Genomic DNA, 27,230 nt, shown 5'->3' on the forward strand with positions numbered 1-27,230 from the left:
ACATAAGTCTGTGCAGAAAGGATATGCTTGTTTTCAGGTCCCAGTAATTACCCACTATGCTCATTAAATCAACTCCTTGCTTAAGGTGATGACATAATAATAAAGTCTTCATCAATAGGGCAACAGTGCCCTTTCTCCTACGGAGTTTTCCCAGCACATTTGTTGATACTTTAAAATCACTGACAGGTATCACTGTTTTGCTCTAGGCAGTTATATATTTGGACAAATCCAGTGATTTCCAAGCAATCCTTTGCTCTGTTAATCTCTTATGGAACATCTCTGTGGTTCCAAAGCACATCCTGGATGCAGGTGCATGTCTGCAGTGTGCTTCACTTGCACTGTCATGGAACCCCAGCTGATAACCTAGCCCCAAGCAGCCGCTCACTCACTGCTCCTCCCAGTGGTACGGGGGAGAGAACTGCAAGGGTTAAAGGGAGCAAACACATGGGTTGAGATAAGGACAGTTTAATGGGGCAGAAAAAGATGAAAATAAGGATGGTGATGATGATAATGATAAAAGATTAGAATATACAAATCAGGTGATGCACAATCCAGCTCTCACCAGGTGCTGACAGATGCTTGGCCAGTTTCTGAGCAGCAGCCCCAGCCAGCTTTCTCCCAGTTTATGACACCATAGGGTAGGGAATATCCCTCTGGGTCAGCTCTCCTGGCTCTCTGCCTTCCCAACTTCTTGTGTCATTTAGCCACGAGAAGCTGAAAAGTCCTTGACTTAGTATAAACATACTTAGCAACTACTAAACCATCAGTGTGTTTTTAAGTGTATTCTTACACCAAATCCAAAACACAGCACTGTGCCAGCTACTAGAAGAAAATGAACCTTATCCCAGCTGAAACCAAGACATACTCTGCATTCCCTTGGTCTCTTAGTCTAAATTAATTCACTCTTGGGAAAAAAAAAAAAAAAAGTTCTTGAAAGGTGAGAAAGGGAACCTCCAGCAAGTCAGTAACTTTGCATTAAGCAGTGGTAAATCCAAAGCAGCTTACCCAGTGCAGAGTTAGGAACACAGACAGGCAGTTACCACCAAGTGCCACACTGTAAGCATGATGCCTTCTCACCTCTCTCCTGGAAATGTTTTCCTGGGCCTGTAACCTCAATAGGAAATACTGCATTTATGCATTAAAATGACAGTTTCAGAAGTGATACTTTTGGAAAAAGGACAGATATGCAAGCATGAAATTCATAACTCATTTATTGAATATATATATGCAAGGATACCAATAAAAAGAAACTAATACTGCAAACTACAACTTTGGAAGTAAAGCCAATATAACAGGAACAAAATATACATAACATTGTAGATAGGAATGCATTTACCCTCTTCCATACATTCCTTGTTTTTACACCTAATGTAAATATATGCTAGAGCAAAAGCTGCAAACGTTGGCCTAACCTGAGTGCTTTGACAAGCAACAGCTCTCCAGGATTTGTTAAGGGCTGAGATGTCACTGCAGACTAATGGCTGTGCATACAAATGCATGTACAGGAACTGCTTCACCAAGTATATAAATCAAGGGCTGTGTTCTGTATTTTCACCTCCATCACTAATATAGTGGAATCTGACTCTGGTGACATGGAAGAAGAGTTACTAATTGCTATCATGCACTTTCAATTCTCTTCAGATTAATTTAATCTAATGAGGATTAATTTTCCTGTCAATCTGATTCAGCGTATTAATATTTTTGGAATGCACTGATTATCACCTGTCAGATAAGTCTGATATTTCAAATAGATTATCACCTCTTCATTTTTCACTCTGTTTTAGCATGAAGTTCTTTTTCCTATAGGCAGGAGTAAGAGGCAAACTCTTCCATTACACTACATTTTAGGACCAGATTTGGCAGACTCAAAGCACTGCAGATGAGCACAGCTTTGTACCTGGAGCTGAGACTTTGTGGAGTGTAGGTGTGGCTCCTACTGGAGCCTTATCACAGACCCTGGTGTGGATGGAGCAGCCTGTGCTGCAGGAGCAATGTTCCTTGTGCTCAGGAGCTGCACTGACACTGAAGCAGCCCTGTCCCCCTGCCCTGGACAGCACAGCCACTGCTCTGGGGGACTGACCTGGGGACTCTGGCCTTGCCCCAGCTGTATCCTCAAGATATCTGAACAGGATCCTTGTGATGCCTGTCCTTCCTTGGCACAGTCCTTCTGGGAATAGCAGAACCACAGATCTGTGAGACCACAGTGAGCTGGGGAGATCTCTTAATGGAGAGGTGCTGGGGAGAAAGCTCCCTTCTCAGAGGGGTCCAGGCATCTTAAACAGCACACAATCCTCTTGTGAGCAAAAGAAATGCCCAAAGGCAAAATGTAACAATAATAAAATAAAATTTAAAAAAAAATTAAAGTGAAACCAGTTTTTTAAGACAAGTTTTGTTGAATTCATGACGTTGAATTCTCTGATTGTGAGATGAAAGCAGAAGGTGCCTAGTAAAAAAAAAAATCTCAGTAACAAATTGACTGTATTAATTTAACTAGCTAATTTAAACATACCTAGTTCACCTATAGAGCACTTTAATTACTTCTAACATTTCTGGGAAGGCAGTAGATGCTCCAGAATAATCTTCAATATATGCTTGCAAAGATTACATTGCTTTACCAAAAAAAAACCTGCAAACCAAAACAAACCCCCAAAAATTCAGAGAGACTGTCTGAAATTCCAAGCTAAAATACACATAAAAAGACAGTAATGGCAGTATTTTGTCTTTTAAAAAAATGATGTAAATGTTGTATACTATGATACATTGTCATGCTTTTTAAAACTACAATTAAGGATGTAAGAGATGTACAGTAAATACACTGCTGAGGTACATTTCTTCTAAATATTAACACCACGACAGAATTACTCCCCAGCAGGTGATGCTACTTGGGAACATATAAATACAATTTTTACATTGTAAGGCACTTTTACCCAGCATACATGAGTTGAAGTCAGTTATGACAAATTTGAGGCTTGTAAGAAAAGGTTTTTGCTTTTGACTTTGCTTCCATGAATTCTGAATTGATGACAGTTTCACCAGGCCATTTCAGCACTCAGGGGCAACAGGGAAATCAGCCACTTGCTTTTCTGCTACCCAAAGGTAACTGCTGTTCTGGTTCTTCAAGGCAAGGAATGGGTGAATTTATCCATAACAGGTGAGTTATTGGACTGAATATTATACTAAGCCACTGACACAACGAATTAGAGCTCAGTCTCAAGTACAGTCAGTATGCTGGCAGATCTACCCCATGCAAACTTAGTTAAATACAGTAGCTGCAAACAAAGTGCCTTTTTTCCATGGGAGGGCCATGTCTGAGGCACAAACTGAAGTAATTTAAATATTGAAGGATGCTATTTTGCATTCTAAAACTGTTCTGAGTGGCTGAGAAATGTTCATGTTCTAGGAGAAACAAAACACCTTGATAGACAATTTCAATAATCGATCTGTCATTGCAATTCAAGTCACGCTTTTAATTTTGAAAGTTACAAATACAAAATAAAAATGAGCAATGGCATCATGTTTAGAGCAGTAACTGAATATTTTCTGTACACAGCAATATTTCTTTCCAAACGGGATTATTCTCCAGGAAAGCAAACAGAATTGATTGAATTCTAACAGGTAAAATGTTAGAAACTCCAATATACAGTAATTGAGTCCCTCAAGACATTAAGGGAATGCATAAGAAGACAAATGACACACGTTAAATCTTTTAAAAATACAAGTAAAAAATGCTACAGAAACTCATGTTACATATGAACCGTTTTTGCAATACCAATCACAGAAGAACTGTAGCAGTTTATAGTCAAATCAGTGTCTTTTGCTTGTTTCCTTCCTTCAAATCCAGAAGTTTTGTTGGGAGTTCAGAGTGAAACAAGTCAAAACCCTAAACAAACAATAAGGTGATGTGGTAGCAACAGACAAACATGTGGACTAGGTTCAGCTTTTTGGTTTTATTTAAGTAAGTCTGAGGATGTGCTTTAACAGACCAATTGAAGAAGCCAGTAGCCATTAGAAATGACAAGGTGTTTTGAAAGCAGTCAGAGGACTGTTCTTTAAGTTTGGTATAGCCTAGATCTGAGCGTTCCCTCAAGGAACATCAAATTCTAGCAAGTAGAATTCCATGATGTGATTGTTGACAGAGAAAGGAAAAAAAATCACTAAAACAATAAGGATGATACGTGAACTTTCCCATATAGTGGTCATATGATTAAAAAATAAATACCAATCTAGCAAAAAAGTTTGCTTCCTCACTCTTCTTACAGAATGTGGGACCTTTATGCACATTCTTGACAAAACATGAAGTGTTCCACACAACAGAGAACACCTGAGGTATGGACGTCAGATATGGTGGCTAAATTCCATAGTGAGTTAAGAGTTGTAACTCTCTGAAGTAAAAAAGAGATTGGGCTGCAAAGTCCAAACATTTGTATATCAGGGTTTTAATCACACTCGGTGAAGTGTTCTTTGTAAATCAGGACACAGAAAGAGGTGAGTTTTTGGGGAAAGAATGAACTACAGCCCTTTGGCATGAGTTCTAAAGCTCACAGCTCAGAACCAACAGCTGCTCAAGTAAATCTCCCGCAAACAATGCCGGGCGGAATGAGCAATCACAACAGGAACAACCTGAAATGTTCAAGCGTGCTTGGTGTACACAGAGTCCTCTCCTACTGCTGCTGCCCGAGCCAGACCAGCGCTGCCATCAACGGCTCCGGAACTCGTGCAGGAAGAAAATGCAAAATTCACAAAGTACCAGCTCGTTGCCATCAAGGACTTGTCCATGGTGTTAATTAAACTAGCTAAGACCTTCCCTCGTTGTGTGAATCCACTAAACAACTTACACATTCCAAATCTTAAAGTTTTTATTCAGTCCAGAAATATAGATCTTACTTCATTTCAATGTCTGCCTTAACTTTTGACACTGTACATATTACATATCATTTATATAGTGTTTCATTTTTTTCCAGACACTGCAGACTACAAACTACATAATATTGACATGTAAAACTCTGCCACTTACTGAAGGCTCACACACATGAACGTTTCAGGCAGTTCAATGAAATTTCTAACAGAGTTGGGTAGTAAAAAGTTACTAACCCTTTTCTGATTTTTAGAAAACAATTTAAAAGAATTAGTAGTTATGATGTCTTAGCCATTCCCAGTTCTATAACTCTGTCCCTTGAACCTGTTTAAAAAATGATGAAAACAATAGTAAATTTTAAATCATACAGAAAAGCATTTCACAGCTCTGACATTACATCTACATTTAGCAATAGAAATGAGGGCCTCCCTTCTTACACTGTTACAAAGTCAGCCGGATTTAAAAAACAACAAATCCTCCCCGTTCTTCTACAGTATGCCAATAAAAAGTACTCTGCATACACTAGATTTAAATACTTCACTGCAGTAAACTACATTAATTGTATATTGCGTTTCAGTCTTGGTAACAGATCTGTCAGGAGTAACTTCCATACCTAGTTTCCATTGAGCTGCTGCTGAGGAATGTCATTGTGGTCAGTGCCTGATTTGCCACGGCTTTTGCTTTCTCTTTCTTCATCCTCTTCATCTCTTTCATCGTTTCCACTATGGTTTTTACAATAGAGTCTGGCACAATAAAAGGAACAGTGAGGATTTACACTGAAAATATCCATCCAAACCTGACTTCTCTCTCAATTAGTTTCGAGATGTGCTACAAGTCAGTTGCAAACTCTTAAATCATTCACAGCTTCCAGTGAAGCATCAGTTAAACTGAGAAGGAAAACAAGGGTGAAGAGCAGCCAACAGAACTGTGACCAATCCCAGTTTTGCAGCCCTGCCTCTGTCACTGCTCAGTGAATGCCCTCTTGTGGGCACAGCACGGCAGCTCAGCTGCAGCCAAGCCACAGATCTTCAGGAAGGGTGGAAAATTGGGGGGGGTCCAAAAAGCCCCTGAACAAAACTACAAACACATCAATATGGAGGAATCATGGCATCAATTTTCTTGATGTAAATTACAGATTATTGGAGAAGGAAAATATAATACAAGTCAAATAATTTTCTCATTTCTCCTATTTACAACAGTACAGAAATTTCAAATTAGCAGAGTAACTGAAATGCTTCATAAACTCAACAACTATTTAAAGATACTATTTTAAGCTAAATTTTGCCCTCTTTTTAAAGAACATGTTGACTAGCCAAGTTAGGCAGAAAAAGTGTAATGAAATATCTTTACTTTTGTAGCAGATTCAACAATCACATAGGTCCTTACTTATAAATTCCTCGTGACATGTTCTCAATGTATTTAGCTTTGTCTTCTACTCCACAGTGGTAATGGTATGTTTTTATGCAGGCCTTGATTTCACACCCAATAGTAGCACCAGGCTGGCTGCAGAGTGTGCATTTCTGTGCAGGGGAAAAGAAGAACAACAACATTCAGCATCTCAGTCTTTTGTCTCTTAGTACTCAGTTTAATGCTCCTCATATTTATGGCAAATATTTTGCAACAGAGTAATTCCTCTTCCAGATCATCTTTCCAATGAAAAGTTAATCGAAGACATGATAAACCAGAAACTGTAAGATAGCAACCCACAAAACATGAACACTAGGATTTACCTGTCTGTTGCACAGAAAATTGCTATGTGATTACAAAACATGTTATTGCATGTCCAAGGCTATTTTATTGCTGCTGAAGTTAGTATACTAATATATAGAGAGTCTTAAATAATTATTTTCAAGGAAATACATTGCTAGTTTTTTATTATCTGTCTGATCCCCTATACATTTCTGAGCACTTTAAAAACATCCTGAGTTTTAATAAAATACAGTGTGATGTTTTACCAGCATCCCCATCTCTAAGATCTTAAAATGTTTTCCTTCTAAAATACCAAAACAGTTGGAAACACTGGTTTGTTTCCAATTTTAGAGAATATATTCACTGCAAGAACTGCATATTCTCTAATTTTATGTGCAGCTCCACACAGTGTGTTTTTAGTAACACAGGTCCAAAGCTGTTACTCTCTTATAGTTACAGCACAGCTAATATGAATCATATGATTCTGTGATCATAACAGTTATGTACAATTGTCATAAAGAATCCCAAATACCACAAGCCCAAACACCACTAATATTAAGGTGATTCCCATCTGGCTGCCCTTCCCACAAGTAACACTATATTTTAATTTTGTGTTTAGAAAGAGATGGAAAAGATTACTCCATAAAAGAAAGGAGGCAGAGCTAACAGACCTTAGAAGAATCACTAACACATTAACCACATTCTGCAGGTACATACCATTCTTTTTCCTCTCTTGATTTCTTGAAGTACAGTTTTGATATCAAAATCACCAAATTCTGCCCTTGAAGTTGTTGTTAGCTGGACAGTGCCAGAGGAAAACAACTGTAAAACAAGCAAGTCAAAGTAATGTCAGGTCCAAAGATGATGGATGAACATCCTTCTTCAAGATGAACAAACCAAGATGTTTGGAAATTTTTTTTACAAGAATAACTGAGCACTGAACATCCTGTTTTGTGATCTCAGACAGCATGTGCTTTACCAAAAAACTAGGAAAAACCCTACACTGAGCAATTAAAGCATTCCTTCTGATCCCCACCTGACTGCTTTAATTAGAGTTGTTGTTGCCTTGGAGAAACTTCTTTTAAAAGACAGAGGAGTAGACGAGAAGTAATGATAGGATGAAAATATAAAGTAGTAAATGGGAAATATTATTAATTGCATTACTCAATGTTTAAGGAATATTCCATTTCCTACCCTGTGACATATATGTAATTCAGGTTCAACACAGATGTCAATACAGCTGTGAAGTCCTGAGGGATGAAAATGGAGAACAGAATACCATCCCTTCTATCATCATCCTGGTATATTCAGCTTTATCTGCCTTAAAGCTGCAGTTCAGGTAGACAAAGTAACAGAGATTTGCTGGAGTAAGACTCTGGCACACAGCAGCTCTCTGTTTAGTGAGGGTGGGAACACAAAGTCAATGAGTAACTCCACAGACTGCCTGGACTATTTATTCATTTTGAGGTACAACATAAACCAGTGAATTTTGTTACCCAAAGCCCCACCTCACTCATGGCACTGTTTGCTCATGTTCTTTGCAATGAGATCCTGTTCAGGCTGACAGTTCTACACATGTGATCATCTAAAGGCAAGAGCTTCCTGGAACATCCATATCCCACACTCTACTTAACTCACACAGCCTGAATCCACAGGTCAAAAATGAACAAAGTTCATGGATTCTTCTCAGATTGTCTCTGAATGCCTGGGAAGTTGTTTTATTCTTGGAAAGGATTCTTTTAGTTAAAACTGTTTTCTGTTTTCCTTTTTAAATACTTCATATGCATTTACACACTAAGGGAGCATTTTTAATAAGCTAAAGCATCTCCCTGAGCTAATTCTATCTCTTAGCATGAAGCCAACTTTTATTCATATTGCCTGCAGTGAAAATAAATGAATTGCTCACTTTGCAACACTTCAGTGCTTAAGATCATCAGCATACAGACAATACTCAGCATAATTACATGTGAGGGTACTGTATTAAAATCTAAAATAGCAATTCAGACAAAATGCACAGAATAGACTGATTAACAACAATACTCACCATGCACTTATAGTGTGCTGCAGCCTTTTTGGCATTAAATATATGAAGCTTTCCTCTAGCTTCATTTTCTTCTTCACCTGCATGACAGAATCCACATTTAGGTTTTGTATCACTGGGGCTGCTTCTGTGGGGAGACCTGTCTCTCTGAAAGAAAAACATTTTACTAAAATATACTGCTGGGATACAAATAAGGTTGCAATTTTAAAAGCCTGTGGCCACCAGCTGGAGGCTCAGACAAATGCAAATTTTAACAAAACTTATATTTCAGAGAAGAAATATGCAATTCTGTCTTCTAAGAAGTTTAGCATATTTACTGCTTACATAGGAACTGCTTTCTATTTCATCTGTGCCATGTGAGGACGTAGATCTAGTGTCTTCTGATTGCCCTTTTAAATTTGTTTTTCTTGGCTTTCCCTTACGACCCCTCCTTTTTCCTTTGGGAGGTGAAGGCTCCAATTCGTGTTCATTGATATTTTCTTCTAAATCTGCTTTAGAAGTCAGAAAACATAATTAAATATGATTCTCCACAATTTTATAAAAAATAAACTAAGAAAAAAACCCAAATCAAAACCAACCCACAACCCACCAACACAAGAAAAATCACAAGTTGTATTTTCCAAATTTTGGTCAGAAATAAAAAAAAGCACCTTTTCCTCATTTATTACAAACATGCAACTGCAGATCCTGAAAACATTACTTCTTCTATGTCATACACCTTTGCATCTTTATAACACAAGAAGGTTTAGTGTTTCTTACAACTTCTACTTTCAGACCTAAAATGTGTCCTCAGACACACTTCTTCACCTTCACTGAAAATAACATTCATTTAATCTACCCTGAAACTGGAAAGTGCTCTCACCCATGAAATATGCTGATAATTATTATTTTAAGATGCATAACTCCAATGTATATTGCCCTTGATAGTATGCCAGTGTACCCAATAATACCTCTCTCCTTGCTTTATTAATTGATGCCTGTTGACTTAACAAAAAAAAATCATCCATTGGTTTATAACATCAAGCTTTAAAACTGAAAATTATTTACCTTCAGTGAAACAAATCTACAGTTTTATGTCATTACAGAATATTTTTAGATCTGCAGCTAAAACCAGCCTCCAGTTTAGAGGAAATCATCTCCACAGACATCATCTCATATCAAGTATTTACAGACTATTAGGAACATAAGAACACATTTTTTAATACAGACATGCCAGAGGCCTGACAAGTTCCTTTACAAATGTCAGCTGAGCTGTGGCTGCTGCACAGAGCTGAGCCCAGCCCTTTGGGCACAGTGGCCTTTGCACAACTCACAGCTCTAGAGAAGATACAAATCAATTCTACAAGATTGAGATTGCTTCCAATAAGATCTGGTTAAATTCTATCTGATAATTCCATCTAACAACCAGCTCTATTCAGTCACTAACAACTTTCCTACTCACAGAACCACCCTCCTTTTTTTCCTTTAATCTGTAGCACCCACCCTTGCTTGAATCACAAACAAATTTCAGATTTGTTTAAAGAACATGCACAGACCCTGCTGAAGGACTTTTCTTCTCAAAACCCAAACCACAAACATCAGTATGAGCCCCCAAACAGAAGGAAATGGTAAAGATGTGGAACATTCACTTGATGGAAATTGCCATATTGTTTTAGTGTCCAGACAGGACACAGCTGCAGACTAAATGCTGCCTTGCCAGCACTTGTCTTTCTTACCTATTGTCACATCAATCAGATAAATCAGATCACATCTCTATCTTGTGATAACAGAGATTCAACTGCACAAAACATGAAGTCCAAGTGCTGAACATATTCCACAGCCCTCAAGTGGGAGCAGAAGACAAATGAAGCCCTGGCCCAGCCTGGCACACAAGGACATCCTGCTCAGCTCCATCCACTGGATCTGTCACCAATCCCCAAGGAAAGCTACAGCTTCTGCTCAGTTATTAAGGAAGGACAGAAAACTCATCCAAATGCACCACAACAGTTATATTGAAATTTATACAGATCTGCAAATTATTTTGGTTTAAACTTACAGATTATTCAGCAATATACAGATCTGCCCAAGTTGCTAAGACACATCAGTCTGTCTACAACATCCCTATACTTTAATATAAAAACTACTCTTTTCTAATTACATGTCAGAAGCACCATTTATTTTACACTGAAAAAAACCTAAATACATGATGACACAGATTATGTAATGAAAAAATACATTTGACATGTTTTTCTCAGTATTTCCTACCTAACATTACTTTTCATTTGTCACCACTTGCTCAATTCCCTAAGCAAGATTATGCAATTTAGATATTGACCTCTTAGACTGCACATAGCAAATTTTATTGCAATCTGAAAACCTTTCAAAAAGAATTCTCTTTTTATCTTGTTCATCACATGAACTCTCCACTGATTATTCAAAGAAACTTGTGAATATTTGTCGCTACTTTTACAGAAATCATAGGTGGTTATTCTAGAAAAGCAGTCTTACAAAAATGTGACTATTGAATCCATGACCCTTTAAATGACATCAGTAAGAAGTTAAAAAAATTCCTTCCAAAATAATTCAGTGGACTTCCCTACTATTTCATGAAACAAGACATAGTCCATTCACTGCTATTCTTTATCTTTTCCAAAGCTCCTTGTCAATTTTGTCAGGCAAAATGCTTTCTACCTCAGTCCACCCTTATTTTCTACAATAACATTAAAGCATGTCCTGAACTCTTTACAGTCCCACTTAAAAAAGACAGAAGTGAGTTATAATTGCTAAAAACCAAGCACACCTTATGAAAACCAATTTCTTAGGTGTGCCAATCTCCTAATAGAATAAGTCCTTAAGTGCTATTTTTCAGTCTATAATTATTAGCATATTTAAGATCTGAAGAGTAAAAATGCTGTATTTTTAAAAGATAGTTTCAGTGTAAGATAAAAAAAAAACTTGAAGAATGCACAGCTTTCTTTAAAGGACAACCCCTCTTCTGTGCTCAAAACTACGACTTCCAGAGAAGGTCAGACACGAAAATCCAGATGCTACATGACACCCCTTCACTAAAATGCAATTCCTTGAAGATTTACATCTCCTACTTCAAGTGATGTGGACCTAGAGAGTAACAGCACCAAGATGTGAGGATCTGCTCTGCCACATCCATCTTCCAAGCCTGATTCCTCAAACATTAAAGCTCCTCTTGTTTTTACAGCACCCTGAACCCACAGAACAGAACAGGGGGACTGTAACCAGCTGTCAAACACATCTGCCCTGCATGGTCCTCATGTTTAATTCCCAGCTTGGTGGGTGCCCTATCCCTCCCCTCAAGCCCACTGCCAGCTTACCCTGTGTCCCTGGCATCTGATGGTTGGGTGTTTCCAACTTCTCATGTCAGCTTGAACTAAGGAAAACACAAAAAGTTGTTCAACTCCTCCCTGACCAGGTGATGTTTTATCATGGATATCACCCATCCTCTGAATCCCCTGAGATTCCCTAGAATTCCTTCTTCAACTACCACCCATCCCATATCCCTTTACTGCATTGCTTTTTAAAATCATGACAATTTTCTCAGTATAACTTTAGATAAAGTTCCAAGGAGGTTTCTATGAGCTTCCCTCAGAAGTCCCCAAACGCTAGATCTGAAAAAAGCCCAAAACACAACATGGCCTGAGAAAGGGGGGGTAAGGGTAGAAATCAAGAAGAAACAATCTACATTTTAAAAAGCACCTAGGAATAGGATATTGTAAATTCAGATGAGTAGCAACAAGCCCCTAATTTGCATTTTAGAAATCCATGAGCAGTACAAAGTACCACAGAAGGAACCCTGGCAAAATGCTGTATTACATCAACTGTTAACAGGGAGATTTAGCTTCAGAGAGAAATCTAAAAATTCTCCTTTGATCATGACTAGAAGGAGAAAGGATCAAGATGTTTTGCTGTTTAAAATAAGGCTTGGCAGAGAAGAGGCAGAGAAATCACTGATCCATACTGCATCAGCTTGAAATACACATGGAACCCCTTTCCAAAAGCCAGGTTAAAGCAAAGTAATAAAGAATTAAGTGATTTAAAGGTTGTGAAAGAACATGTAAAAAGAGGATGTGTACAATAAATATGGCTTTATTTACATCCTACAGTACCTTAAACAACCAAATAAGAGAGCCAGAAACAAAGCAGGTTGATTTTGTATGAGGAGGATAAAAAGCTAAAACTACTGGCAAAATATATTTGCAAGTAGCACTGGACATGAAAAGAAGCCAAAGCATAGAATGTTGAAGGGGCTGAGACATGCTGTTATATTAATCTGAAATCACACATATGCAGGTAAAGTTTTACAGTGCATTTGGGATAAAAGAGAAACTAAAAATTCAAGGAACAAAATCAATCTTACTAGATTTTTAAAGGAGAAATGGAATATAGCAGAGAAAGAAAAGAGTACTTCAGCATGCTTGAATAAAATCTCATTAAACTATGGCTGAAACCAAATAAACCATATGAGCCAACATCATTGTTTTAAATTGGAAAGAAACATAAAAAAAAAAAAACCAAAAGAGCCTTATTGGCCCCATAGTTAATACTAAAAATGTGGATGCATCTATAAGCAATAATAAGAAACAGGGATTTGCAAAAATCCCCTTGCAATCAAACACAAAATCAGGTAAGCTAATAATGAAATAATAGTAGTTTTTATCAGCAGATGATGTGAAATTAATGACCAAAATGCTGAATATATTTTTTGTGCTCTCTTTTTCAATGGAAAAAGAATAAGTTACATTAAACACATTTAAATTAAAGTAAGAACCGATAGGAAAAAATTAAGTTACCCCTTAGGTCCTGCCACTAATATTTTTTCCAAAAGCCCCAGACACTTGAAGGAAGTGATGACTCTCATCCAGAAGTTATTTGTTATGAGGTATTTGAGATTATTTATTTAAGTACATTTAACATAGAAAAATAATAAAATAGTCCTTACTAACCACACAATTTAAATGTATTTTCAAGCAAAGAAACACTGGCAAAGACTGAAGACAGATTATGCATTTGGCTTATTTGCAGAATCACAAAGCTGATGAATTTGTTGAGCAGCTCAAGCCCCTCTGTGTAACACCTTTCCTAGATGGGAGGGAGAATCAGAACACCACAGGACAGCTCCTCAGACAGGACAAACCCTTCACCACATGACTTTTGCATTTTTCCTTTTCCCATTAGCCATGTGGTTTTCCATAAGAAAACCTTGGAGTTTCTGCACAAACCCTCATGAGTCTCTAATGGGACACTGCTAATTCCTGCCTGGACCAAGGGCTGCTGTGGGAACACATTTGGTGCCACACCCAGAGCATTCTCCAGGAGACAGAACCAGGCTGAGTTAGCAGAGCCCTGCAAGACTTTCTCACCACCAAAATCCAAAGGACCCCAAAGTGCAACATTACAGAAGCATTTACACCTGACTGTTCCTGCAAATAACCTGGGCCACAGAAAATGCAACAGGGAACAAACACTGCTGCTCCAAGAATCCAAAGATGAATCAGAATGTTTGTTACCTTACTAGAATGCCAAAAAGTTGCAGATGTTTTTCCTGCCTGGTTTTCACAGCACTTTGGGAAAGTACTCAGTGCACTACAGATTGCAGTGTCCCAGAGAAATACCATCCTGACTGAACGTACTGAGCAGTGTGAGAAGCACAGATTCCATGTCTGATCTTCACACTGACATGAAAAGGATGCTAACACAGGGAATGTCCTTATTCCCATTGTGGAAATAGAATTCCCTGAGGCTTTGAGCACAGCTACAAAATTTGTACAAAATTACAGACATTTTATTTTCTGACCCCACAGTTCTCAAGCATCTGCTTTAAACATTAACAAGAGAAGTCACACAGCTCTTTGTTAGTCTTTGTCTTACCACTGTGTAACAAATGAAATTACATTCTTATCTTAGTTGATATTGAACTATTCCTCATCAGCTGAATTTGTTTTAAATCCAACACATCAGCCAGGGCAACCTCACCTGCAGGGAACTGAGAGAGGCCAGTTTTTTCATTTTACAACAATTATTTTCAGTACATTGGAATAATTTCCAACAAACAGCTCCAAAACATCAGTTCAACAATACTTCATTCTTCACAAACAATAAATGCAATTGTATCAAACTGAACAGTAATTCAACTAATGGTTGGCTGTGATCATTTGAAAGCACTGGCACCAATTCCTGTAACCTATTAGGTACTGAAAACTTAGCTTGCCTAAAACTATGAATGAAGCTGGTACCTGAAGTTCAGTTATTTGTTAAATTTGTAAACAGCAAGACAAAAACCTAGATGTCCTTTATCCAATTAATGGGAACAAAGAACAGAAAAACCACGCTGAATTACAGCAAGGAAACACAGGAGAAATACCATTTTCCTATTCTATGTCACCTAAATACCAGACCATATAGATAAATTAGATAAACCCAACAATGTGTTGAAACAGATAATGAATTTAAGAGCACAGTACTCTGCTACCATGCTTCACATTTTCATATTCAAAGAAACCAGAAGGTAGTTCAAGTCCTGTCATGTGAAGAAAAATTAATTCCCATCACTCATTAATTTTGTCTTGATGAGTAGATACCAAGCCTGATGAATCCTCACACCACCTGAATTTCATAACAGCAAAAAATACATCTATGAGATCCTTTTTATTAAGTCTTAGCAGGTAACTTAACCCGAACATAGGTCCTTCAAAATTATTTCCATGCAGCCTCAAGAGATTTTCTTTAATTGTTATTAAGTGTTTAACAGTCAGTCTTTTTAAACTAGAAGTGCAAGAGCCAGACCTCAGACTTGGGCAAGTCTGCCCCCAGAAGCATCCATTTTCTAGGGAAGGAAAGGAAAACTCTCACTATTATGCAGCAGTGCTGCCTACAGAAAATAAACTGTTCTGGACAAACCAAACACTCCTAAAAACTCTTTGAACATCTACTGACATCAGTGACAGAATAAAAATACTTGGACTGGAATGATTAAATCTGGACACAAGGAACCCACAGATGTTCTAAACTGACCAAGAAAAAAAAACTGCAACAAATGAATAATAATAAAAAAATCCCCAACCAAAATGCAACCCAGAGAAGGAGCAGTTAGGTTTCCATTAAAAAGAACTGATGGTTCCAGCACCTCACACTGGGTGACAGAACCACAGATAAGCTTTAAGTGTTCTGTTAGGAAAACACTGCTAAGCAAAGATTAATGAAAATGAAACTAAAACAAGATTAAAAAGAAAGAAAGCCACTGTGTTAACATCTAGCTTCCCTGCCTGGTCTAGTCACTCTCCTCTGCCAAGTCCCTTATCTGGTTTCACACACCACCATTCTTTCACATTTAAATGCCTCCTTCACATTCACATTCTCATCAAGAAACAAACAAAATACAAATATAAAGCTTAATCTCACCATCCAACACCTTCCAGTTGTCATTTCACGTAGCAAACTTCAGCATTTAAGTATTAAGGAAAAAAACCTCCCAAGACCATTCTGAAACTCTGAAAACCACCCTGTAATTTCTGTCTAAAGTTAATCAGTGTTCAATGTACCAAAATACCATTGCTATGGAAATTACTTATAGCATTGTATCAGGCATATGCAAGATATATTTCTACTTTATTTGATTTAAAGGAGGTCTATCACAAATGAGCCCCAGCTCCTGGTGTTATTAAACCCACAAAAATAAATAATAATTATTTTATGGGTAAAGTTTCCAAAACTGTATGGACTAAAATGAAAACAAAGTTTCCAAAACTGTATGGACTAAAAAGAAAACAATCTTTGGGAAAGAGCACTGGGTGGAATTTCAGTGAAATATTAAATAAAGAACTGAAAACAGGAATATAAAGTTTAGCTACATATAGTTCTAGAAGTGCAAAGCTATTTCTAGAAGTGTAAAGCATGACAGAAGTAAATATTTCCAACAAAAAAAAAAAAAAGTGTGCAAAGTGCTAAATAAAGTACTATCAGGTTCTTTGGTCTCAGCTGTTCTGAGTGACATTGAGGGCAGGAGAGAAGAAATACACAATCTAAGAGGCTCTTGATGAGTCTAGATTAATGTTTTAATAAACTACCATCATTAACATTTAGTAAAAAAACCTCTTTTTTCCCAATATATCTACACAAAATTTAAAAGCCTTTGCTGCTAGAAAATGGCACTGTAAAATTGGAGATAATTGTTCCTGAAAACTCTTAAAGAAAAGCACAAGTTCAGATCCTGCAAGGAATCCCAAACAGAAAAAGTAATTCATTGGCTTTGAGCTCCATGCAGAATTAGAGGCATTTTTAAACACATATCAAACACTGAGACATTTGTGAGCAAGTATAAAAGATTATTTTAAAATATCAGTTAAAAAGATTAATCTCTCTGACTCAAAATGTCTTTAACATTCTGTGTCTGCTAACACACAAAGTGACCCCAAAACAAACACAAGATAACGTGGCCTCTTCTCTTTGGAGAACCAATTACAACATAGATAGTGTTTTTATTGTTTAAACCCAGTAAAATTAGAGTTTTATATATAGGCACACAACAATAATGATTTAAATAGACTAAAAAAAAAGAAATCCATTTTCTTTGGTAGTTTTTGCTGCCTTCAGGATCTTTCTGAACACTGAAATAACATCCAAACCTTTACCATTAATAAGTTCACTAACTGTAGCATAAAAAGCAATACATTATCTTAAAAATACATTTGGCATAGAGACTGAAGTAATTAATGAAGTTTAATTTTCCCTAAACAGTTGCATACACCTCATTAATTAAATCTGAGGACATTTCAGCTGCAAACAATGCAGAAGTAAACTACCAACTGTTAGCTTAACCCAATTTCAGATACAGCAGAAAAGAAGAAAAATACTTAATAAAAACACAACAGTACAAGTAGTTTGGAATTTTAACAGACCACACAATATATCTGCATTTGTGGCATTTCACTATTCTTTTCTGCAAAGCTTTAGTGAATGGATCCATAAAACTTTTTTTTTTTAAACATTATGATTCAGAAACTTATCTGTAAGTGAACTCATCACAACCCTTTTAATTTACTATTGGGTGTTTCTTTTTTCAAGAGTTAAACTCTATTTACTAGTACAAAAAATAATGAATATTTAGGAACATCAGCAAAAATCAGCTATCTGATAAAATATCTCAGATGTTAATAATGTGAATATTTAACTACAAATATTAGCCAGCTTCTTCCAGGGAATGTATAACTTCTACCCAAACTTTGGTTTTATGGAGCAGCATATCTTTTGAACATCCTAAAATTTATGGTTGGGGTTTTTTTCCACCTCAATCAATAATTTTTAGAGAAAATACAGAAATCAGATGGACTTCCAAACTCATTGTTTTTCGAAAATATGTAGTTCTAATTTTTACTGAAAACATTTCTATTCTCCAGAAAAATTCAATTTAACCAAGTATCTTTCTACAATGGGAAAAATTTATATTGAATAATTTTACCTTCAGAGTTATGCGTAGTTTTCTTGTGTTTTCGACATAAAATCCTATAAACAAAGTAGTTGAAAACTGTCAAGTCAGTCACGAATCACAGATTATTTACTCATCTTTTAAATTTAAATGCCAGTACATATTTCTCCCACTTATAAGACTCACTGATACACAAATCTTGCAGTGAAAATATGCTTTTCTAGCACATCACTATTTTGAATGCCACAATCATAATCAGAATTTTTTGCAACAGTTTTGTTTAGATTCCAAAGCGGGGTTTTGTTTTGCTTTGTTGCTTGTTTTTTTAAACAAAGAACGTAAAATACAAATTAAAAACAAACATAACAAATGAATAGTTACATGTAAATGCCTTGTGAGGGTTTCTCTCTTATCTGAGCTTTATCATGCAAAGCACAGTAGTAGTGATATGTCTTGTGACATGTTTTCACATCACAGCCAATGGTCGCTCCAGGACAGTGGCACAAAGAGCACATCTGGAAAGGAGAAGAAAGAAATACTAAGCAAAAAGTAGCATGAATTATGCTGGGTTCAAAAATAATATATTTACCACTCCTGGTGACAAAAAATATGGATTTCTGCACTTGGTATTACTCTTCCTATCTCAGGTGTTTTGCATAATTTATTTTAAAAATTAGAAATTTGTTACAAGTGTGCAACAGTGCAATAACCATCAGATGCATTACCAACTCAACCACCATCACCAACTCAATGAAGAAAATAAGTAATTTATTTCTGTGGAATGTATCTAATGAAAGTGACACAGCTATTCACCTGAATATCCCTCTCACAAGGACAGTCTGTTTGTACCGACCATTTCAGAAAAGTTAAAATCATAATTTTACCTCTTTAATTCTGAATTATATTATAAAGGCAAGAGGGAAAAAAATTACACCCATTTGAGAATGAATCCTGCAGTCAGAAATACTGCCAACCTGCAAATTTACCTCAGGATCATCAACTGACTTTTCTTTTTTTTCTAAAGTCCTTTCCAAAACACTGAATTTAGTGAAATATTTGGTAAGTACAATTAATTTATTCCAACTAAACTAAATTTTGCTCTTTGTACTTATATTGCAAAAAAGATTAAAAGTGAGGCTGTTGCTTTACTCTTCTTTCCCATTAATTAATTCTTCTTGTATCAGACACACAGATAACAGCAGCTATCTAAATTAGCTTCTAAATTGCTCATGGTCCTTCTTATAGTGTGGTAGAAAAGGAACTAATTGACAGTATCACAATTTTTTTTTCTTTATTGTTCTCAACTGACTTAATACTCCCCAAAATCTCAGGATTTCCCATTAAACTGACCTCCCAAGACAACTGGAGCTTTTTCTTTGTATCCTGCATACTGTCAACAGCCCCAAAAGGTTCCAGTCAATTCCAAATCTAAGTATGCAATGTAGGATATTCCCTACATATATATCTATATATCTCCCTATCTCTGTGAAAACCTTTTTTCTCCCCTGCACTCATTTAGTCAAGTTCTCCTTGCACTCTCAAATATGCCAAAAAAATATACCACCAAAGTTACCAAATATACCACCAGGCTGTTTTTCCATTTTAACGAAGTCAACTGAACAGTAAAAATGTCAAAGCCTTGGATCATCTCCATTTACTCCTCTGCAAGCTCTGAAATGGTACAGTTAAATACTGTTGCCTAGTTGTTATCTCATTTTTTATGGGCATTTTATCTCATAAATCTGTTATCCATTATGGTTTTATATATAATAATTGCTGATCAAAGTTCTTTAGCAAAGCCTAGGCTTATATATCTGGCCAATCAAGTGTAGTCAGAACCTCAGTTTTTCTAAAGCCAGAAATGACTAAAAGAAAACTTTCTTTTTATGAACACCATAATATGTCTGTAAAACAAAGCACACACATTTCATCCATGTTCCTAGTAAGTAATAAAATACTTATTCCATTGGTGCATGTCTGCTATCCAAATGGTCACTAGCTTAAGTTATATTGGGTATATTAGAAGTTTGATAAGCTGCAAATTAGGTATGTTCTTCAAAAAAAAAAACAAAAAACCAACTTTTCCATTCAGAGATACTAGAAATAACACAGAAAATTTAAATAATTAAGATATCAGTGAGTTGTACTTCCAAATATTTAGACTTCATAAGCTGCTGTGTCTGGCCTACCAAGGTCTGAACCCAGCACCTTTTCTCAGACAGATCTACTGCCATCAGAAAGTCTCTGCATTCTGTCACTGTCCCTCTGGAAATGAGGTCCCCACTGTGAGAGCCCTCCTGGCCAGCAGCACCTCCTGAGGGAGCACAAACTGAGCCCAAGCCATCAAGAAATTCACCTAAGCCAGTGCTCTGGGGGTTTTTGCTGAATGTGCTCCCCTAGAATGGACCAGGCAAGCAGACCTGAGAGAAGGGATTTGTGCTAATGATAAACCTTTACCTTTAAACTTCCCACATGCCAGTGGAGAAAGACAAATTCCTCCAGAGAGTGATTCAGAGCTGCAGCTCTCTGCCAGCTACAGAGACAGGCACCTAAGTTAAGATCTAAAATTATCTTGTAGAATTTCTCAAAGAGGAACCAACTCAGGACTGTGAATCCATTACACTGACCAGATCCAGGTTTTCTACAAAAACCTGAACAAAGTTCCTGGTACACACAGCTGTGAGCTCCAAGAATGGAGCCATTGCAATAGAAGGAACATAAAGAGATTCAGAAGCAGAAACCACCAAAGACAAAAGAAAAAAAAATTTAAAACCCTTTAAGACACACAAGAATCAAGAAGTCTCTTTATGATCATTAGTTTCATTTACTACCATGGTCTTTGGAAAGCCCTGATCACAACATGAATGACTTGTGAACAGTTATTTCTTTCAGCTAATTAGAGCAAATGAAGTTTCCTAGATGGGAAAAGATTCAAATGAAGCAGTGGATGAAAGAGTAGACTATTATTATAAAATTGTAGTTCTACAAAATACTTTGGACTTCCTTTAGTGGTGCAAGAACTGGTAAATACATAGAGTGCTTTAAATAACGAAGCTGAAAGGTTTTAATGTGAGGAGTGTACTGATCATCTTGTAAAATTATTTTAAGAAGAGCCTCATTCATTTCCCCAAATTGGAAAACAACTAGTTCTAAATAAATAATAATAAAATAATTCCTTATGAATTTTTTAATTCCAGGAATTTAAAAAAGCCACTGCTGTGCAATCTCTTTAATTTTTTAGAGCTGCAATGACTATTGTACCCACATATCTCATAAACCCTCTGCACTCACAGCATTATTTTTTAAAATCAATATAAAAGGAGCAAAAGGTGTATTTGGTAGTTAAAACTAGATTTTGGCAGTAAACCCATGTACTGGTAAAGGCACAATAACACCCTTCCCAGGAGCCTAAAGCATGGAGTTCTTTCAGAAATCTAACAGAAAATATTAAATAGATGAAATACACTGAACAACTTCCTTGCAAACTTTATGGAGGGTGTGAAAATACTGTCTTTCATTTTCAAGAGCCAAAATATGGACTTACCAGTTTTGTGCCTCTCTTTATTTCTTTCTGAATATCTTCAATAGAGAATCCACCAAGACTCTCATTATCAGTGTGTGAAGAAACCAGTGCGGACGAGAACAGCTAAAATTGCAAAGACAAAATCTGTATTTTAATTTTTAAGGGTATAAGTGACAGAGAAATTTATAGATCTGAAACCCACCAAATTGCAGTGGTTAATCACGTGTGCCAATTCCACGTGTTGGCAGCGTTTTCCCGGCTCCATCCCACTCCCGGTCACTCACCATACACTTGTGATGTGCCGCCACCTTCTGGTTCTCCGACATCAGCAACTGCCCACATTCGTTATCTTTATTCGAGCGACAGAAGCCACACTTCCTTTGTCTGGAGGAGACTTTCTTCTGTCCGACTGAGCTTGTCATGGTTTTAAATGACCTTAGAATGCCACTGCAATCTTCTCAATGCTACAGGGAGAAAGAACTGCAATCAGCATGTTAATATCAACAAAAGGCAAATTAACATAGCTTCATAAATAAAGTATTGGATGCTTGGAAGTGATTTGTACCTTTTCTTTATGCTGCTTCAATACAGCCAAATAAACAAATGACTGGCAGAGGCACTATTTGGCCAAATTTTAATGAAATTATTTCAGCAAGAAAAAGCAGTTTCTTTACAAAAATAAGTTTGAGAATTAAAATAAAACATTGGATGCTAATACAAAAGCAGAAAACTGAAAAGAAGAAAGTAGGAAATACAACAAGAGAATCATCGGGGAAAAAAAGTTACTGCAACTCATTTTTATAGTTATTTATTACAGGAAAGGAATTTGTGGAAAATATATATATATATATAAGTACATGCAATGAAATTCATGCTATTGAACTTCTTCATAAACAGAAGCAAAGAAAACCAGAGTCCAGCACAGCCTCCTGCACAGGTTCTGGCTGTAAAGTCTCAGGGCAGATGAGTGAAGAGTAGAGATGAGATGATAAAATGTTACGACTTTTGGTATCAGAGGTATCTTGTGGCTACTCAAACAGCTTTAGGAACAAAACTTCAGACACCTCTCTGAGGTGCTGCAGTGGAAACCTCCCCACGAGCAACAGTTCCTTTGGCAGCACTACACCAGTTTTCAGTGAGTGCACGAGAGCTGCTGTTCTCAGCTCAGAAAAGTAACTTAAAATTAAATCCAGTATGAATCACAAACTTTCAAAGTGCTACCAGCAACATGTTTCAAAATGTAACACCGAGGTCACAGCGCTCAACTCAGGCAGACACAGCTCGTGCATTGAGTATTCATTGAGAATACTCAATGAGGGCATGCATATCATTTGCTTCTACATCTACCAAGTAATTAAAAAAAATCATCTTCTTCAAATAGACTTTCTTAGAGCTTTTTACTTTGGAAATTTGAGCCTTACTATCAGAATTTGCCACAACTGCAATAAAATCCTCCTCAGCCTTTCTCTTCATTTGAGTCGGCTGTAAGAAAAGCAACCGTAGGGTCTGATATTTGTGTTGGAAAAAAGTGTAAAATCCAGCCCTAAATAAGAGAGCAGAGTTGCAAAACATCTGGACTGGGCTACAATGGCACAGATCTGCATGAAAATACACGGCTGCTCTCTGGAATCGGCATGGGCAGAGCCGGTGCTGTCAGGAGCTCATAATGCTGGTATCACTCACTCCTCTCAAAGCAACGTCCTCAAGTTTCCATCGGCTCCTGCTCTCAGACCCTCCTGCTTCAAGGGATTTTCACAGACCTTGGAACTGCTGGCCCTGCACCTTTTACTGCAAAACTCCTCCTGCTCTAGAGGTGCCTGTGCTGCCCCCCAGGCTGTGCCCTCCCAACAGCTCCATTTGCTTTCTGCTCTAACCACGAGCAGTCCGAGCGCGGCCGCACACTCGGAACAAGAATGCAAAGATTTCGGATCTGGCTGATTTGCACAAAAAATGTAAATGTGCCAATCTGGATAAACCAGTCACACCCTTTGCAGTGGCAATAGGGAGTCCTTAAGTGTTAAAACACAAAAGAATTATTATACTGTATTCTTCTAAAGAAAAAAATAAAGTAAGAGTATTCTGTAATCCCTTCTGAGCAGAAAGAATGGTTCCTGAAGAGACAGACAGACAGATATGAATGTATGTATGTATATTAAAAAAGAAAAATCTGGGCAATTTTTAAAATTTAAATAATATTCAGGAGCAGAAAAATACCTACAAAAGACAAGTAGGAAGTAATATCACGAAGATTACTTATTTACATCTCACATTCAACAGATCAACATAAATCACACAGGGATGTTTACAAATATACTAACAAAGTGATGTAAATGCAAAAGTTCTGGTTTAGTATAAACAGTGTGGTATATAAACATACAATCACTTGAGTCTATCAGTTTCATTTTCTATTCAGATTATATTATTAAAATATTGACACCAATGATAGCAGTTATTAAAAGGAAGATCAGGAATTTCCCTGTACACGTGCACAGGTCCTGCTGACTCTCAGCAACAGGAATTACTAATAATACTACTCTTCAATTTAAGCAGCAAGTTTGTATTTTAGAAAATGCAAGTAATTTATAGCACACATAAAAAAATTTGAAGTGACTCTCATCATATTTAATTTATAGGAAAAACAACTTTCCAAGACACAAGATTGTAAAGAAGCTGCTCACAGCTCGCTGCTCTGCACTCCCAGCGCACGACAGGGACGTCACTGCAGCAGCACCAGGACCTGACACAGCCTCACTTCCTCAAGTGCTTCTGCAGAATTAGATTTTTTAAGGCTCACAGTGAAGTTAAAAATAATGTCTATCTTTACTCAATACACAGATGTTGATGTTTTTTAAAAAATCAAGTATATGTTTTGAAATACTTCACAATTAGAAATAATTAAAACTTGAAAAATTATTCAAAACTCAAACGAGCCAAAAAGGAAATTCACGGTCTTTTCACCATCAGATTAAATTACTCTGAAAGCATTTTACAAGGGTATCTAAAAGTTTTCTCTCCAACCCCACATTGTTGTGGGGCTTTTTTGTTTGTTTGTTTCACTGGGCATTTACCCTATTTATACATTTTTAAAGAGTGTTAAAAAAAATTAGCATGAGAAACATCTACAGACCTCTCCATAAATTACATTTGCTTTCTCATAAATGTGAGAAGACACTACTCTCAGATCACTTCTCTTTGTGTCAAAATGCACTTAACCTGTCCATTAAAAAAGAAAAAAACCCACATTTTCTGAGAAAGATGACCCAAGTAATGCAGCTACAGCCCCACAATGCTGAATCCAAGCACTCAAAATTCTGTTTTCTTCTCTCAAGTTAAATCACCCAGAACAACTAATCTAGTTTGCCAAGTATCAAGCTACATTTCATTGGAATGAGAAAAAATGCAACTTAAAAACAGCTCGATATTTTGGTTTTTCATGTTTTAAAAGGCTAACAAATGAGTAGGAATTACAAAAAACAGTGATTACATCTCCTGTTGATAGAATTTTGTTTGTCAGCTTTGTCAGTCTCACAGAGTGGCTCACAAGGAGTGATGCACTGTGGAATCACTGGCTGGGAGATTATCACTGTCTCCACCAAAATAGAACACAGATACTACAGACACAGAGATTATTCCATACAAATCAATTTTCCATGAGCTTGATCTAAGAAATGAGAAGTTACATGTACCCCAGAATCACAAAAACAGAAATTCACTCAACCATTCTCCACCAAAAAATTTGGGTTCATTTGCATTCACATTTCTTATGGGCACCAAAGTATTAAATGTGGTGCTTTCCCTCCCAGCATCTTTATTTTATCTTTAAAGCAGCAGGTTTTACACCCTCCTGTAGTTTCTGTGCTGCTTTATTGAGCTCTAGGCAACAGATTTCCTGATGTAAAAGTGCAAGTTCAATAACTCTCAGGCACGGGATGCCCTCAGTGCATGAGACATTGCTCAGCACCAAAGAATGGAAAGTAACCTGCACTCTAATTTCTATTTATTGCCCAAACCTGTTTCAGGAGCCTGATTATAGGAGTTAAAACCTCACCTGTATTTCCTACAAAGGACAGTCATCTACAAGCTGCCCATGTAAAGTTTGTTTTGCTGTGTGACCTGTACGATTCCCAAACTAAATTTCAAAAAACTAGAATGTCTCCAGACACCTGGAGAGAACCTGTGGGAAGTAAACAAGCTTCAGAAAATGCCACTGCAGATGCTGAAGTGGTTTGGTCTCTCAGGAAGAGCTACAGAAAATATTTGTGCTGATTTTTCCAAGATGCCCACTGGAGATACCAGAGTCACAAGCTGAGAAGTGCACTGCAGTTTCCCGGCTCAGACACCCATTGTTGGGAGGTTTATTTTGGGGAAAGGGGGAGTGAAGAAGGGGAGAGGGGAAGTATCCTGAGGGTGCTGTGGCTGAGAACCCAAATCACAGGTCCTACAGAAATTTTTATCCCAGAGTTACATTCACACAGCATCCTACAGCCACTATAAAAAGTAGGATGGGAATTTATCCACGCAACTTCCTTAAAAAAACCCAAAAAGACACCGAAGAGGGGGTAGATTCGAGGGGAGAAGGGCAAACCCTCGAACGCCTGAACAATGAGAGCAGAGCAGGTGAGTACGGCTGACACAGACAGAGCCCGCGGTCACGGAGATCTGGCAGCCGGCGCTGAGGGATCTCCAGGAAAGTTTCCATCCTCCCCCGGGAGCGGGGCCGATAGCGGCACCTCCGCCGCCGCCTCCCCGGGGATGGCCGGGGCCGGGCGGCATCTCCCGGGCAGGATCCGCCCGAGCTCCCCGGCCGGCACCGCCGGGCCCGACCCCTCCCCGAACGCGGGGCTCCGGGGGGAGCGCGGGGGGACGCGGCAAGGGCGACCCCCTCCCGATTCCGTGGGAATTTGGGGAAAACGGGACCGGGAGACAAGGGGGGGCGGATCCTCGCTGCAAGGAGGGCGCGGGCCGGGGCGGGCGGAGCGAGCGGCACCGCCGGCCCGGGGAGGGGGCAGGGGGGCGGTACCGGCACCCGGGGCACCCTGAGGGGACACTGCGGGGCGCCGCGACCCTCGCGGGGCTGCAGGGGCCGGCTGAAGCCCCGGGAGCGGCGGCGGCTGCGGGCGGGCGAGCCCCGGGCCGGGGGCTGCGGGCGGGCCGGGGGCGCCGCGCCTGCCCCTGGAGCGCGGCGCGGCGGCGGCGGGGCGGGCAGCGGGCGCTCGGCGGGTCGGTGTCGGTCACTCACCCGTGCGGCGGGCGGGGTGCGGGCGGAGGAGCCGCTCGGCACGGCCCGTCCCCGCTCGCGGGTCGCTCAGGGCCGCTCGCCCGCCGGGACCGGCGCGTTCATTCGGGGCTCGGGACGCGCCGCCGCCGCCGCCGAGCGCACGCACGCACGCACGAGCGGACGCACGCACGCACGCACGGCGCGCCTGGGCCGCGGCGGCGCTGCGGGGCGGTGCCCGATTGGCGGGAGCCCGGCGGCCGCCGCTCGCGGCCTCCTCTGCGCACGCGCGACGACGCTCGCGCCTTTCCCGCTCCCGGTTCCCGCTGCCCCCGCGGCGCTTCTCCGCGAGGCCGGGAAACGGAAGATGGGGCTGTGTGGGGAACGGCGGCTCTGCGCATGCGCACCCGCCGCCGCCACTTCCCCCGCGAGGTCCCGGCGCGAGCGAGCGCGGTTGGCGGGAGGCACGGACAC

General features: G+C 38.8%; 1 protein-coding gene across 3 annotated transcripts; it reads right to left on the reverse strand.

The window, feature by feature from the left end:
- Positions 1–1,193: 1,193 nt before the first annotated feature.
- PHF6 (PHD finger protein 6) lies at positions 1,194–26,951 on the reverse strand. Of its 3 annotated transcripts, none has more exons than XM_059482840.1 (11): positions 26,781–26,951; positions 21,826–22,005; positions 21,563–21,664; positions 18,400–18,533; positions 18,052–18,095; positions 8,910–9,073; positions 8,589–8,732; positions 7,262–7,366; positions 6,242–6,375; positions 5,469–5,598; positions 1,194–5,179 (listed from the first exon to the last, which is right to left on the reverse strand). In XM_059482840.1, exons 2-10 carry the CDS (start codon positions 21,961–21,963, stop codon positions 5,469–5,471), a joined length of 1,095 nt encoding a protein of 364 aa, XP_059338823.1. In that variant the 5' UTR covers positions 21,964–22,005; positions 26,781–26,951; the 3' UTR covers positions 1,194–5,179. The 3 variants fall into 3 exon arrangements, with proteins under 3 accessions (XP_059338823.1, XP_059338821.1, XP_059338822.1); XM_059482838.1 differs by having other exon boundaries at positions 8,910–9,076; XM_059482839.1 differs by having other exon boundaries at positions 8,910–9,076; positions 21,826–22,021; positions 26,781–26,835.
- Between the last annotated feature and the right edge of the window lie 279 nt (positions 26,952–27,230).

The sequence above is a fragment of the Ammospiza nelsoni genome, chromosome 15, assembly GCF_027579445.1.
Source record: "Ammospiza nelsoni isolate bAmmNel1 chromosome 15, bAmmNel1.pri, whole genome shotgun sequence".
NCBI classification, from domain to species: Eukaryota; Metazoa; Chordata; class Aves; order Passeriformes; family Passerellidae; genus Ammospiza; species Ammospiza nelsoni.

Excerpts from the sequence above, each read along its gene's own strand:
- PHF6 (XM_059482838.1), bottom strand. The coding sequence starts at position 21,963 with ATGACAAGCTCAGTCGGACAGAAGAAAGTCTCCTCCAGACAAAGGAAG. Across the intron at positions 9,077-18,051 it reads AACTACGCATAACTCTGAAG|CAGATTTAGAAGAAAATATC; the intron begins GTAAAATTATTC and ends TGACTTCTAAAG. Across the intron at positions 8,733-8,909 it reads AAATAGAAAGCAGTTCCTAT|AGAGACAGGTCTCCCCACAG; the intron begins GTAAGCAGTAAA and ends TTTTTCTTTCAG.